Here is a 14,883-nt window from a genome sequence, read left to right on the forward strand (position 1 = left end):
TTCACAGCCGTTAAGCGCCAAACCAACCATCTCTTGAAACCAACATCTGGTTTCAAGAAATTTCCGGTATTATTTCGCTGAGCGATTGGAAAAATTGTTGTGATAGCTAAATAGCTTGTCAGAAATGTCATTTAAGAGCGAAATTCAATTCCTATAAGCACATACCGATCATCGTCTCATAAATAATTCACGTCTGTCTCAAGGCTATCAGGCCTTTGCCAGATCGTGCAAAATTGCACGATGACGTAAACCTCTTCGGAAATGCTCGTATTACGTCCGATCGCTCTAAAATTCCGACTGTGGCGAGTAAACATTCTAAGCCAATCACATAGCAAATTTTAGCTCCGAACTATCAAAATTGACCTTCGGAGCCCTTTCCGGAAATCATTTTCGTACGACTTCAATCTGCGATAATGGCGTCTGGTGCGAAGCGCCAGAGATACAGCGTAGCTGAGGCTTTAGACATCATTTTTGACGATGGAAGTGAGCATGGTGGTATGTCTAGTGGTGAGGAATCTGAAATAGACAGAAAACTGGAAAATCCTAGCGAAGAATCGAGGTAAGTAATCTATAAACATTCTTGCGATATTTAAATGCGTGACGCACGTGATGTTGAAACAGCGTAAAATTAAATTTACTTTTACTTTTCTCGCTCGAATCCTTGTTTTTTGCCTTGAGATAGACCTGTAGATGTATATTTGTGAATGTAAAGCAATATATATTGTGATCAAACATGACTTTGGAGCGACAGAGTAAATAATCTTCAATGGAATTTGACAACGCAACGACCTAAATTATCAGCCGATGACAGATCGATCGCATGACGCAGTGCGCGTCCGAACTAAATCAAAACAAATCCTTTATTTCAAAACGATAGTTGTATATAGATCGACCTGTATATTATCTTGTATGTTTTGTATGTTTTTTAGATGTGGTTCTACTTGTTACACGCTAAAAATTCTCAAAAAAAAACAAATTATGCTCGAGAATGAGTGGAATGATATAAAATGACAGTTTCCGGTTTCACTTCTGAATTGTTTACTCTTGAAAATACTGGTGGTGCATTGCAAGTGAAAGGCTTTTGATATATGTTGCGCTTTATGTATTTTGAGGTTGATTATCTCATTTGTCCCTGTTTCAAGGCAAAATTTCAGAAGTCAAACAAAGAAATATAGTTCCAATGGTTGCACTGTAGACTTCAAGAGGGATTAGTAAATTTGGATTTGGGTGATGATAAGATAAGGTCAGACTAATTAGTCCGTATGTCAATCTTCAAACAAAGAACAATAGTTCCAATAGTTGCACTGTAGACTTCAAGAGGGATTAGTAAATTTGGGCATTTCACTTCTGAATTGTTTACTCTTGAAAATACTGGTGTTGCATTGCACCTGAAAGGCTTTTGATATATGTTGCACTTTATGTATTTTGAGGTTGATTATCTCATTTTTCCCTGTTTCAAGGCAAAATTTCAGAAGTCAAACAAAGAAATATAGTTCCAATGATTGCACTGTAGACTTCAAGAGGGATTAGTAAATTTGGGCTTGGGGTCATGATGAGGTCAGACTAATTAGTCAGTGTGTCAATCAGTGTTGACAAGATATGTGTAACACGTCTCAGATTTGTTATCTTTCAACCAATTTTTTATGGAAATGTTGCTCATATAACAAGGAACCTTTTTGGTTAATTTTTGCCTCAGTACTTCATATCATTTGGGTAACACTTAATTCACAGTTCAAGTTTTGATGATATTGTATGCTAATTAAAGTTAGTTTGAAAGCATTCAATGAGGTTGTTTCCTTTTTCTTGGAGAGGAAACATGCATTTCAGGAAAGCTTATTTACTGCTGTTTCAATTGAGCTATAGCTTACTTCTCTTGTGTAAATACTTGGTGAGGAATAAATTTTTCAATAATCTGGGTCAATTTTTATGGTTTTGGGGTACAGTTTGTAAAAAAATTCTAATTAATTCTGTATTTGTTCTTTTTCAGCCAGAGTCTCTGGATAATCTTGCCCTTAATTTAAGGAATATTTTATCTTAGAAATGTTTCCTTGTAACTCCAATCCATTCAGGCCCAGGCTGTTTCAAAGTCAAAAGTTGTACAATAATTTATGCAAATTGTATGCCATTTTCTTAGCAGGATTTAAAATCCATGGATTTTTGGAGGCAAATTATATTTTTTCTGAAAAGCTAATTTTGTCCTCTTTCAAATGACATATAGCACTAATCACTAGTGTAAATACTGTTGACAAAAAAAATAAAAGAAAAAAGGTTGCCATCATTTGTCGTTTTTTTAGGGTTATAGAAAAGAGTTAAGTCCGTCAGGGAAAGGAGGTCAATATGAAAGCTCTGAAAAACGTTTTACATCTATTCCTCATTATATGTGTGGCAGCACTGGCTCAAGGTAAGTAATTTATTGTCTTAATTCACTGTTTATAGAAATGGAAATTTCAAACTATTAAGTTGGATTCGAATTTGACTTCGAGTTACATTTCGAGCTGGACTTCTCGTTATAACCTCTTCGTCGTATTCAAATTTTGTACTAATGTCCATACCTTGAACGCGTGCTAACGAACGAGTTTGATGTCGACCTTTAGAAAGTGAAATTGAAGGTTTAGTTGTTTAAAACCTAAAAAGCTCTGTTGAAACAGGTTCGGGTCCCTTTCTGAGTGCGACAAAGCTGGCCAGGCCAGGTTACAAAATGTGATAGCATCGCTTTAATATCGCTGATATCACGCAGTCTAACTGGCACAGGCCTACTCTGAGACCTTAAGTTTACTTAAGTCACATTAAGTCGCCTATAGTCGTTTTAAGTTTCCTTAGGTTGCTATTGGTTACGCAATGTCATAAGGGTTCCACTCTTCCCAATTGACCCTATCCACTCCACTCCAATCGCAGTTTTCTGCAGCTAGAAAAGTAGTTGGAGAGACTGGAAAGGAAGTAGTTTTACGAAGGACCTTAGCATTTGGTTCTCAGTATGGTATTGGGGTGTTTTGTCTAACTGAGGCAGGAGAACAACAAATTGGTTGGGTCACTGAAAAGGACCCGTGCAATTTTGGATGCTATTGGAAAGGCGTGCGACTTGCCAAACTTTCATGCCAAAATTGACAGTGCAAGTGCAAAAAAAAATGGGAGACAAGTTTACCAAGATAACAATTTTTATAATTTGTGGAGCTTTGTGAAATTATTAATACACGTAAATAATCATGTTATTTTTAATTAATTATATGGGAAATTTATGGATAGTTTCATCAAAATTGTGTCCCTTTTCTTAAATTAAAAATCTATGGCACTATGTGTATATTTATGATAGGTTTGCTTGATGTTGAGCATATAACCCATGATGTTTTCCTGGCTATTTATTTACTAGTTTTGACTGTATAATTTTTCAATAACTGTTGTGGTAATTCTGTCTGAACATTTTTAGCTAAATTGGTTTCCTGGCTATTTATTCACTAGCTTTGACTGTATAATTTAACAATAACTGTTGTGGTAATTCTGTCTGAACATTTTTAGCTAAATTGATTTGAAATCTGGATATTTTAGACTATGGTGACTTATGAGCATACCAAAGTAACCGAAACGACTGTTGTGTTTATTGCAAGGGATTCTGTAGACATTTTTAAAGTTTATGGAGAGACTGTTGCTAACTTTGGTTTAACCGCTTCAATCAAATAAAATCGCTCTAAGTCGCCTTAAATCGCCTAAAGTCGCAATATTTTTTGTGCAAATTTTGCTAAAGTCGCCTTAAGTCGCCTTAAATCGCCCAGAGTCGCCTAAAGTTACCGCGACTTAAGGTCCCAGAGTAGGCCTTGGCACTTATTGTGTTAACAGTGAAATTGCACTTGAAACCCAAATAGTTTTGTCATATGCAGTTCTTAAAAAAATATTAAAGAAACAGTTTTTGCATCTTGTGTTTTCCGGCGAAAGATAACTTTTTCCACTTCAAACATGGTGAAGATCCAAATGCTATTCGTTTGCGCGTGCATGACCCAATCGAATTGCATGACCTGTGCATTGAATTGCCTGGTTTAGTTTGTGCATTTGCCTTAAGTGTAATCAGTTTTGACAAGTTGTGACAAAACTAATATGATTATCACGATACAGAGATTGGGAACTTAAATTACTCGAAATCCTTATTAAATTTTAAAAGAAAACATCTAGACGAACTTACGAGCGGGAAAAGAGTTTTCGACCAGAGCAGAAATAACATTCATTTCCATGATATTTATAATGCGCAAAAGTAATAAATGACTTAAGATTAACCTTCGCTCAAGGAACTCACGCAAGGGAACGTTTAAACGAGCAGACGCTCGTTTCAGAAAGCTCACTTTTCCCGCCTTGCGCGCGTGAATTCCACGAAATTCTCGACAAGAGATCACAATAGAACCATTTTGCGCGCTTAAAGACAATTAGCTAGTAAAATGGATTTCTGGAAGTAGTTTTCAACATCCTTTCTCCTTGGATCAGAGACATGGTAAATCTTGCCTATAGTAATCTTTCTTAATTTTCGGAAGGCATCGCTTAAAAGTTTTTCAAGTTGTATACCAGATCTTTCATAAATCTTCCTTTATCGTATATTTTGAAGAATCGTCTATGTATTTCTTCATGTAGATCGTTTTACGTGGATAGCATATTGTTGCTGCTTTGGGAACTAAGGGTGAAAAGAAAGAAATATCCCTTAAATTTTTTCAGACGTGAATCCTTTGAGGAAGGAGCTAGTTTGGTGGCTTAGATTCAAAGACAATTCACCCATTGAAGTTTGTCGACTCGCTTGAATTTAAGGTTACCTCCCACCATCAGAGGCCGAAAAAAATTTGATTTTTCTTTTCTTTGGCGTAACTGAATTTAAACATTCAACCAAACGTTTTCATAAGAAAAAGATTATGAAATCTCTAAACTAATCTCTAATATATAATTTGCTAGGATTGTAGTGAAACTAGCGCGCGTACAAATTTTTTCTCGAAGGACACCCGTGAAGGTGGGAAGTAACCTTAAGCAAGTTGCAAAAAGCAACTTTTTCCATAATATATCAGGTGGTCATTCGCAGCAGCAAATGAACATTGCTCACTGTGTGTACGGTATTTCCAACAATGGACCAGCCATACCATTACAGTTTACAAGGATAATCTCCTACGAAAGTCTTGCCAAGAAACTAAAATATAATTATTTTGGGCGCTCAAAGACAAGTTAGCTTAAATAGTGAGTAGTGCGGGGTGCAAGGATTTCGAAAGAGTCCTTCACATCCATTCTTCCTGACATCACAAATGAAGCCCACGAATCTTGAATATACTTTCCTTTCCTTCGTAGGTATCACCTAAATGTTTCTCTGCTTCTTTTCCTCCTCAGCTAAGCTGAAAATCGAGGTGATCCCAGCAACCAGCTATGCGATGGAGTATTCCTCACTCCAAATAACCTGTACTGCTTATGATGAGGCCAATGTACAGATACCAGAAAGCATCCGATTTATTGAAGTAGATGATATCTTGAATGAGAAGAATTTAACCGATAAGGACAGCAACCTCAACTTTACAACAACGCGAGAAGGTAAGAAACCTCGAAAAGTTTGTAAACTATGCTTAGACTGGGAGAAATCTCAGCAGCGGTGCGTCATTTATCATATGAAGACAATTCAACTATAGGTTACTAAGAAGAACAGGGCTTTCTACTTCTCAGTTACCCTTGAATTGGAAATATAAATCACAGACGTTTAGTATTATTTGGTCCTTAGATTTGCTTCGGGAAACTGAACAAGTTTAGTCTTTTAACTGTTCAAACTGCCACAGTTTTATTTTCTACCGCTTGAGGCTTCTGACACGCAAGTGCAACTACGTTGACGGTGATAAGTCTTGGTGAAATATCAAGTCGGAGTTATCCTGGGATAGGGAGGGGGTGTGTCAGTATCTGGCCTAACAGAAAGAGGCAAAATGCATCTAAATACGGCCCAGAGTGAAGGAAAGCAATGAAAAGTGCTCAATGCTGTGGTAGCAGAGCTAAGTATATATAAGTTAAAGAATTAAAGAGGATTCATTGATTCTCTTTAACTATGAGTTTCGCGCCTAAGCGCTCGTCAGACAGAACGTCAGAAAGTTCTGTCTGACGAGCGCTTAGGCGCTAAACTCATAGTCACCGAGAATCGGTGCGTCCTCTTTAATTCTTTGACTTATGTATGTATATATATATATATATACATATACATATATATATATATATATATATATATATATGTACATATATATATATGCTCACTAGTTTAACTAGTTTGAGCACTCTGGCATGGCTTAGATGATACCACACGTGTGGGATCACTTGGGGTGGCTATATAGCCTTACCTCCATCCTAGCATCAGCACTGCACTGATGAGGCCCAGAAGGCCGAAACAGTACTGTCTGCAGTTAGTTATATACATATATATATATATATATATATATATATATATATATATACATATATATATATATATATATATATATTTATAATAAAGTTCGGATATAACGCGCGCTGTCATTGGTTGAAAGAGCGTGCTCTATGAGAGTATAGAGCATAGAGCTGAGCTAAAGCTGTCACGCCATCTGCCATATTGTAGCATGTTCGACCTTTTCCGGGACTTCTTTTTAGCTTTTTTCCGATAATTGAAGGTGAAATTTCGGAACAAGCGAGCCGGCAAGTAGCAACAGAAGAACCAAACAAACGTTTGTAAACATACCAGGCGCCGTGATTTACGTTATTAAAACGTGAGCAGATACGAAAATCCTCAAAGGAAAAACAAAATAGACATTCCGAGTTTAAAGATTTTCACGCTCAGTTAGATTGCAAGCTTACGTACGGTAATAAAAATCAAACACAGCTAACACTCGTATAGTATATAAAGTTCAGTGTTCAAAAACAAAGCAGAAAAAAACAGAAATGATGAAAAATATAACTAAACTGACAAAATTGTTAAAATTCATACTAATCATGACGGTGTCTGAGCGAATATGATCATGCTGAAGTTCATCGCGGCTCGCTCATCATGGCGATCTCCAGTCATCACAATAAAGCAAGCCTCAGAAACTACATCGGCCGCCCTTCGAGTGAAAAAATAAGAGCTTGCTCTGATATCCTTTCCGATACGTTGAGTGGAAAGTCACATCAGTCACTGCAGCCGAGTTTTGCGGCGCTGTCATCCCGCGCGATCTTCATGTTCTGGTGAATTCGGCTGTCGTTCATTCAACAAGCACTCGCCTTGAACAGTTTGTTTTCTACCTTGTCATGTGAAAAAACTCACGTGTTTTTATGAGCCATAATTCGGCTGAAGTTAACTGATCATTTCACTTCAAGATTCTGTATTAGAGACTTAAAAACTTCAAGCAAAAGTGGGCGTTAAATTCGACTTGCCGAACTATTTTAGTTTGTAAACTATCGTAGAATGTGAACTTTGATGGTTTGACACTTTTGACAGCTTTAGTCTTGTACAGCCAATCAGATTATTTGAACCATTCTAACAGGGATTCTGATTGGCTTATTGTAGCGTGCTTTATGAGAGTATAGAGCATGCTGACGACATTGTTGTTCCCTTTGGTAATAAAGTTTGTTTTGAAAATTGAATGTAATGCTTGGGTAATTTAACGGATTATTTATTATAAAACAAATAGAGAAGCCTTGACTGTGCTCTGTTCTGTTATAAAGCACTTAGGGTGCTAAGAAGTAGACAAGAAGTGGGGAGAAACACTCGACTACGTCTCGTGATTCTCCCTACACTTCTTTCGTGCTCTAGCCGCTTCCTGCGTGCTTTATAACAGAACAGAGCACAGTCAAGGCTTCTCTATTTGTTAAATATATATATATATATGTAAAACTTATTTTGAAGTTGATTGTAATCAAAGAAGGGCTCATGAAAAGTTTCATGTCTCAACTCCTTTTTCTTTACTTGCAGACAATGGTCGCAAGCTCATAGTTACCATGACAATCCTCAACGTCACAAAAAAATACGAGTTAGGAAAAGATAAAAGTTACCGATGCGTCGCAAATGCAGTGAACATTAGTAGGCCCGCACAGTTTGTCTTCTCTATATTTGTAATTCAAGGTATGTTCTTTAATAAACATCTAGATAAAGTGATTTTCAAATTTAAGTGAAAGAGATTCATAATTGTAACTGTTTCTATAACCCCCGGCCAGAATAGCACCTGATAAAGATATTTGACTACGCATGCAGGACATTTACTCAAGCAACAAATTGATGCGTCACCTAGGATAAATCGCACTTACCTCTCTACCTCGAGCTTTAAGTAATTTTCTTGGAAGTTAATTTTTCGTCAGTTACCATCAGCTAACTTGATCTCTTTGTTATCTCCGATTATTTTCTGTTTCGATAGAAAGGACAAGAGGGCGAGGTTCTGCTGTAAATAATTCCGTATGCATTTAGTGATCAGTTATAATAACTTCACCAACTGTATGTAGTGGTGACTGGACTTAAATATAATTAGTTATAATAACCTCACCCACTTTATGAAGTGATGAGTAGGCTTAGATATAATTAGTTATAATAACTTCACCCTCTGTACATAGTGGTGAGTGAGCTTAGAAATAATGAGTTATAATAACTTCACCTACTCTATGAAGTGGTGAGTGGGCTTAGAAATAAAAGAGAACTGTCGCTCGTTATCACGATAATCAGAGAAATTAATCATACGCCATGTAAAGGTTATAAATTTGACGCCGGTTGTGCTGGTATTAGAACAATTTTCCATCAAGAGTAAAAAGTGATCCTATATTTTTTTGCTTGACTATGCTTTGGGATTGGTCTATAAAATCCATGCCACCCTTGCAGCCAATCAGATGCAAAAACTAAAATCCCTCCCGACTTAGCCACCTGCGTGTTCCCGCGCTGCAAACAGCTCGCTTGTTTAAACATTTAGCGCTCATTGGCTCATTGTGATATCGTCCTTCGGCGGCCGATTGGCCGTTGAGATTTGTTATAAACAGCACTCAGGCAGTAAGCGCTCCATTACAACACTCAGGTAGCAAGAGCTCCATTGTTCGTTTTCTTTCAGAAAGTGACATACCCAAAGTGACTGTCTCTAATCTGACGGTGGATCACTCCGTTCCCGCGACGATTTTTTGCAACATAACATTCAGAGGAAGCCAAACCACAACACTGAAAAGTTTGTGGTTGTCTAAAGACGGCGAAAACCTGACTGACACTTTAAAGGAGGACGGAATTTCAGAATCCACTTCATTGGTTCTCAAAAATATTAGCATGAAAGATGGAGGGATGTATTCTTGCAACTTGAAAGTCCTCCTTAGAGACAAGGTGCCTCGCGAAGTAAAAGAAACTAGCTCGCTCACAAGTAAGTGCTTCGTTAGCTATTATGTTACGTATGGATTTATTTCATCATCATCCTTTACCAGGCAGTTCTTTAATTTACATCCTTCTATTGTGCAGTGGCTTCATTTACCTGAATCCCCATTAAACTTCCATACCCCCAAAAAACGACAACCTAAGTTGTTTTAACTCCCAGGAAAGGGCTTTTTCAACTTCCTCGTTGTTCTTGTTATTATTATTTTCATTATTATATCATTATCATTGTTATTATCACTATCATCAGTGATATAATTGTTATTACTGATTATTGTGATTAGTTGTCATATCGTTGGTATCATTAGCAGTAGTTAGTAGTATCGGTATTGCCATTAGCATTATCATTTTCATCATCATCATCATCATTATTATTGTTTTTGTATTTAGGACGACTATTTTTTTTATTATCATTATTATTCCAGTCACACCGTGGTTTGAAAGTAAAGATAGAAAAACTGTCTTGAAGAAGTTAAGAGACGACCTAACTTTAGAGTGCGGTGCCAGAGGATACCCTCTGAAGGTGGAATGGAAGTTTAAGAGTGAGAAAAACGAAACAGTTAAGCCTTGCATAAGTAAGTTTGAATTGAAAATAATTCGGAAAAGCCTTTATTGGCTGTCGATCTTTCAGTTGACGTTTCGAGCCTTAGCCCTTCGTCAGAGCGATTGCTGAGGTCTGTCAGTGGGTCAGTCAGTTTTTCAGTTAGTCATTTAGTTTTAGATCAACTGATATAACAGTCCGTCAGCCAGCCATTCAATCAATTTTTTGTATGGCTACCATCCATTAGTCTTTCAGCCGGTCAGTCAGTTTGTCAGTCAGTCGGCCAGATAGTCGGTTAGTCAGTAATTCGATTAGTTTTTCGGTTGGTTAGTCATTCAGTACGCAGATCACCCATCAGTCCTGGATTACTAAGTCCGTCAGGTAGATCAACGACATAGAGTCTGTCAGCCAGCCAGTCAGTCAGTCAGTCAATTTTATAAAGCTACAATCCATTATCAATTAGCCAAAAGTCAGTTAAGTGTAGGAATGCTATTTGCAACCGGTTAAGTGTGCTATTCTCAAATCCTTATGAATGGTTATATTTTAGATTCTTCAACGGATGAGCGTTACAAGGTGAGCCGGAGTGGACCTCACGATCCCTACTCCTTGACCATTACAGGCTTGAGCAAAGCTGACCTTGGAGTTTATTACTGCTGTCTGCCATCAGGCTGCTCTGAGAAGATCAATGAGGATCAATGTCAAAGCTTTGAAATCGATAAAAAAGGTAAGTATTTATAGTTACAACAAGTTTTGGGCTAGTGCATTATTATTATTTTTATCATCATTATTATTGTTAATGTTATTATCCCTATCATCAGTAATATAATCATTATCACTGATTATTGTAATTAGTTGTAATATCATTGTTATCAGTAGCAGTAATTAGTAGTATCGGTATTGCCATCAGCCTTGTCATTCATATTTTCATCAGCATTATTATTATCATTATTGTTATTTTTTATGACAACTATATTAATCATCATCATCATTATTTCAGTCACACCGTGGTTTGAAAGTAAAGATAAAAAAACTGTCGCAAAGAAGTTGGGAGACGACTTAACTTTAGAGTGCGGTGCCAGAGGATACCCTCTAAAGGTGGAATGGAAGTTTAAGAGTGAGACAGACGAAACAGTTAAGCCTTGCATAAGTAAGTTTGAATTGGACATAATTCGAAAAAAATTTTATTGTCTGTCATTCAGTGGTTTAGTTCCTTTTCTGCATTCAATCAGTCGGTAAGCGAGTCATATTGTTTGTTCAGCTGTGTATCAACCATTCTGTCAGTCAGCCTGCCAGACAGTCTAATTGCCAGTCAGTCAGTCGGCCAGATAGTCAGTTAGTTTTTTGGTCGGTTAGTAATTCAGTCCGTCAGATCATCCATCAGTCCTGGGTTACTAAGTCCGTCAGGTAGATCAACTGACATAAAAGTCCATCAGCTAGCCAGTCAGTCAACTTTTTACATAGCCACCATCCATTAACAATCAGCCAAAAGCCAGTAAGTGTATGAATGCTATTTGCAACTGGTTAAGTGTACTATTCTCGAATTTTGTATAAATGTTTATATTTCAGATTCTTCAACGGATGATCGTTACAAGGTGAGCCAGAAGGGACCTCACGATCCCTATTCCTTGACCATTACAAGCTTGAGCAAAGCTGACCTTGGAGTTTATTACTGCTGTCTGCCATCAGGCTGCTCTAAGAACGTTAATGAGGATCAGTGTCAAAGCTTTGAAATCGATGAAAAAGGTAAGTATTTATAGTTACACCAAGTTTTGGGCTAGTGCATAGGTACATTTTGAAGAAAATGTCTAAAACACCTTCTAAGTACACAATCCTCTTGCAAAAATATCCTAATCATTGCCCGGAGAAGATTTTCCTATCTAAGAATGTCGCATATGCATGGGGTAATCAATCACTGTACAAAAATACTCTCATGAAGAGAACTCAGGAAACATACCGTCTCGTTCTCTCGAATCCAACTTAAAACGGTATACTGTGCATCTGCTTTTGTAACTGAACCAATTGTCTTAAACTGGTTTGTTAAAATATGTTTGTTCAGTAGGTAAAGAATCGGTCTGCTAATAGCTTTCAACGACAATCCTTAGATCTAGATTCCTGTCTGCTCGAGGCTTAACCAGAGCAGATCGCTGAAAGACCTCTCAAATATCATTGAAATTACGCTTGTAAAAATTGTAACATATCAGAGAAATCTGTCAACCGTCACTGAATTTCATTTTAGATATTTTAACATTTTTCAATTTTGACCCTTTTATTCCAAAGGTGAACCAACTGCCGGAACAATGTCTGTGGTTGCCCATAACGTGTTCCTCATCTCAGGTTTCTTTGTGCTGTCGCTTTTGAGATTGTAGAGGACGGGGAAGCCCACGAAACAACTTGAACTTCACTCTTAACTTCGGCTGATTTTCTTATTAGGAGACGTTCACTGCTTCTGAACGTCACCAATTCACGATAATTCCTATACCGTCCTCTAAATTTTTCGGTTGAGTAAATTTGTTAAACTACCCCAGTTTTTGCCTATTGTTTTATTAGTCATGTTAGTCTGCCGGTTACAACTAGTTTTCCAAATTTTTTTCTTTGGCTATTAACAACAAAATATTGGACCCAACTTTCAAACACTTCAAATGTAAGCAAGTTTTCCTTGTTATTATTAGATATAAAGAGGTAATTACAATGTAGAAGTGCAGACCTCAAAGTCAAGTGACAGCCTTGCTAGTTAGTTCATACCACCTTGCATTCCCAGATTAACAAAAAGCTGTGAACAGAATCCAGAATCCAGTACAGTGAGACCATAAAGTAGAATCTACAGTTATGTTAAGTAAAATATATTGTCTGAATCATTTCGCTTATTTGAAGAATATTGGCTTCCTTAGTAAACAGTTATACATCCAATAGATGTCATTACACAAAATTCACCGTATTATTTGTTACGAACAAGAGTTTGATGAAATTTTATGAGCTCAAAGGTGTAGAAATAAACTACCGAAGAAATAATAAACTCTAGTATATTACTCAATAGTCAACGTATCATTTGTTCCGTACAAGTATTAGCTGAGATTTTACGGGCTCAAAGTTGTCGTTGTTTCTGGCTCGCAAATTTCTCCATTTTTTCTGCAGGTGTGCATAATAAAATTTTGACGAAAGGTGGTCAAGTTCGGATGCAGTTAGTAGGCTTTTAATTCTTTGGCTTATAATTTCACTTGCATCTATGTAGTGAACAAGAGTTTTCATATCATTTACCAAGTGTGTTTAAGCCTTTCTGTTTGTTAATGAAATTGTAAATAGCCTCCTGGCTTTCGCCACTGCTTGTTTCAGAGGTTTCCAGATCATTCTAAAATTTGCCTTGTGAATGATCGTATTATTTTTCGTCGTCCATAATTGTAATCAGTCGTTTGGTGACTTTTTTATAACTTTCTTTACAAAGAATGAGGATATTTACGGGTTTCCTTTTTGTGGTTTTAGTTTCAAATTTTGCATTTGCTGGTTTTCAAGAATGAAAATACATGGTTTATGACCGTTTCCGTGGAAACAGTCCGTATGGCAAAATCCCGACTGATTAACAACCAATAAGAGCACTCGGATTCAGCTCAGGAATACCCTTTTATATAATAAATAGAGAATAATAAATGGGTGAGAATTTTTCTTCGGTTATTTAATTCGATAGCTCACGAGTGAGCGCAGCGAATGAGTAGGATGTCGAGTTGAACACGAGAAGAGAAATTTCATATCTACAAGCAATCATGTATTATTTTGTTTATCATATACACACAATAGCCCTTTACTGACAAGAAAAGTCGACTTTATTGACGAATGAAAATAAAAGGATCGACAATCCCTTAATAGAAATCGTAAAGTGCGTAGCCGCACTCGAGATGAAAACTTGCTTTGAATCACCACAAAATACAAACAGTGGGCCTAATTTTTCAATATACACAATTCTCAGTTATTGAATTGGTCGTTACCGACAGAAGAAATCTTTCAGGTACACAGCCAAAATCGGCTTGTGGCAAATCTTCCAGTTGTTGATTTTCATTCTCAGCCGAGGGAAATGCTATTACCAAAGCCACTGAATACGTAACGTTCGGTTTTTCTTTCCGTATTTTGGTTTTCTTTCCTTTCTGGGAAAGTTTGATCGTCACTGTCTAAAAGTGATACGAATTCTTCGGATTTTTAGCGGCCACAATCCGACAAACGACCTTGAATTAATAACGGTGAAGGCTTTGCCGTTCATTCATCAACCTGACCGAGTGGCGCGAAAGGCAAGTGACGCGCGAGCAGCTGATTGGCGATATCAAACACACGTGAAAAAATATCGTATTTTTTCACGTGTTTTTACGGCTCTTTTCAGGGCTGGAAATCATTTTATAACACCGCAGTTTATTTTCAAACTCTCCAGGGAGTGAAATATTCAATCGAAACGTAAGAAAATCGTTTTTTTTTTATGGTTCTGTGTTCATGTTTCCTTTGTCATTACGTCGAGCTTACTCGTTTTACGTTTTCGGAGCCTGAGCCCTGACGCTCAGACGGACAAACGAGTGAATGTTATCATGTCGAGAGTACTCGCCTTTGCGTCCTCGGACCTAAGACAGGTCACGAGACAATGGTCACTCTGTTCAACCTTCCACCTTCTTTTTCATTTACTCCTTTTGTCCAGATATTAAAATCTTGTCAGCCTTTAAAGCATTTTTTTTTTCGTGCTTATTAAAAAACGTAATTCCTGGCACTCGTAACTTCCAATGTTTCCATACCGACTATCATCTTCAATTGTTAAATTCGTGATTGTCATGGTGTTAAATAGTTTAGGGTTTCCATCTAAAAGGAAAGTGTTTGAGCTGTTAACGTTATCTGAAAAAAAAAATCTGTCTTTGCATGACGAATCCGCAATAACTCCTTCTTATGCTTTTCCGTATCCGCCAGTAAAAAAGCGGGCCAGGAAAATGTTGTGTCGTCAGGTACTGCAATAACATAAATAAATAACGGGGAAAGTTTTCAT

At 37.1% G+C, this 14,883-nt stretch overlaps 1 protein-coding gene across 3 annotated transcripts; it reads left to right on the forward strand.

Moving 5' to 3' along the window:
• The first annotated feature begins 234 nt into the window (after nucleotides 1-234).
• On the forward strand, nucleotides 235-12,906 carry LOC131794729 (lachesin-like). 3 transcript variants are annotated; one of them, XM_066165241.1, is made up of 11 exons: nucleotides 242-559; nucleotides 1,143-1,243; nucleotides 2,295-2,401; nucleotides 5,347-5,544; nucleotides 7,913-8,062; nucleotides 9,030-9,326; nucleotides 9,760-9,909; nucleotides 10,423-10,599; nucleotides 10,873-11,022; nucleotides 11,442-11,618; nucleotides 12,153-12,906. In XM_066165241.1, exons 3-11 carry the CDS (start codon nucleotides 2,338-2,340, stop codon nucleotides 12,239-12,241), a joined length of 1,452 nt encoding a protein of 483 aa, XP_066021338.1. In that variant the 5' UTR covers nucleotides 242-559; nucleotides 1,143-1,243; nucleotides 2,295-2,337; the 3' UTR covers nucleotides 12,242-12,906. The 3 variants fall into 3 exon arrangements, with proteins under 3 accessions (XP_066021340.1, XP_066021338.1, XP_066021339.1); XM_066165243.1 differs by lacking the exon at nucleotides 5,347-5,544 and having other exon boundaries at nucleotides 235-559; XM_066165242.1 differs by lacking the exon at nucleotides 1,143-1,243 and having other exon boundaries at nucleotides 243-559.
• The last annotated feature ends 1,977 nt before the right edge of the window (nucleotides 12,907-14,883 follow it).

This window comes from Pocillopora verrucosa, chromosome 4 (assembly GCF_036669915.1).
Source record: "Pocillopora verrucosa isolate sample1 chromosome 4, ASM3666991v2, whole genome shotgun sequence".
In the NCBI taxonomy this organism is placed as follows: domain Eukaryota; kingdom Metazoa; phylum Cnidaria; class Anthozoa; order Scleractinia; family Pocilloporidae; genus Pocillopora; species Pocillopora verrucosa.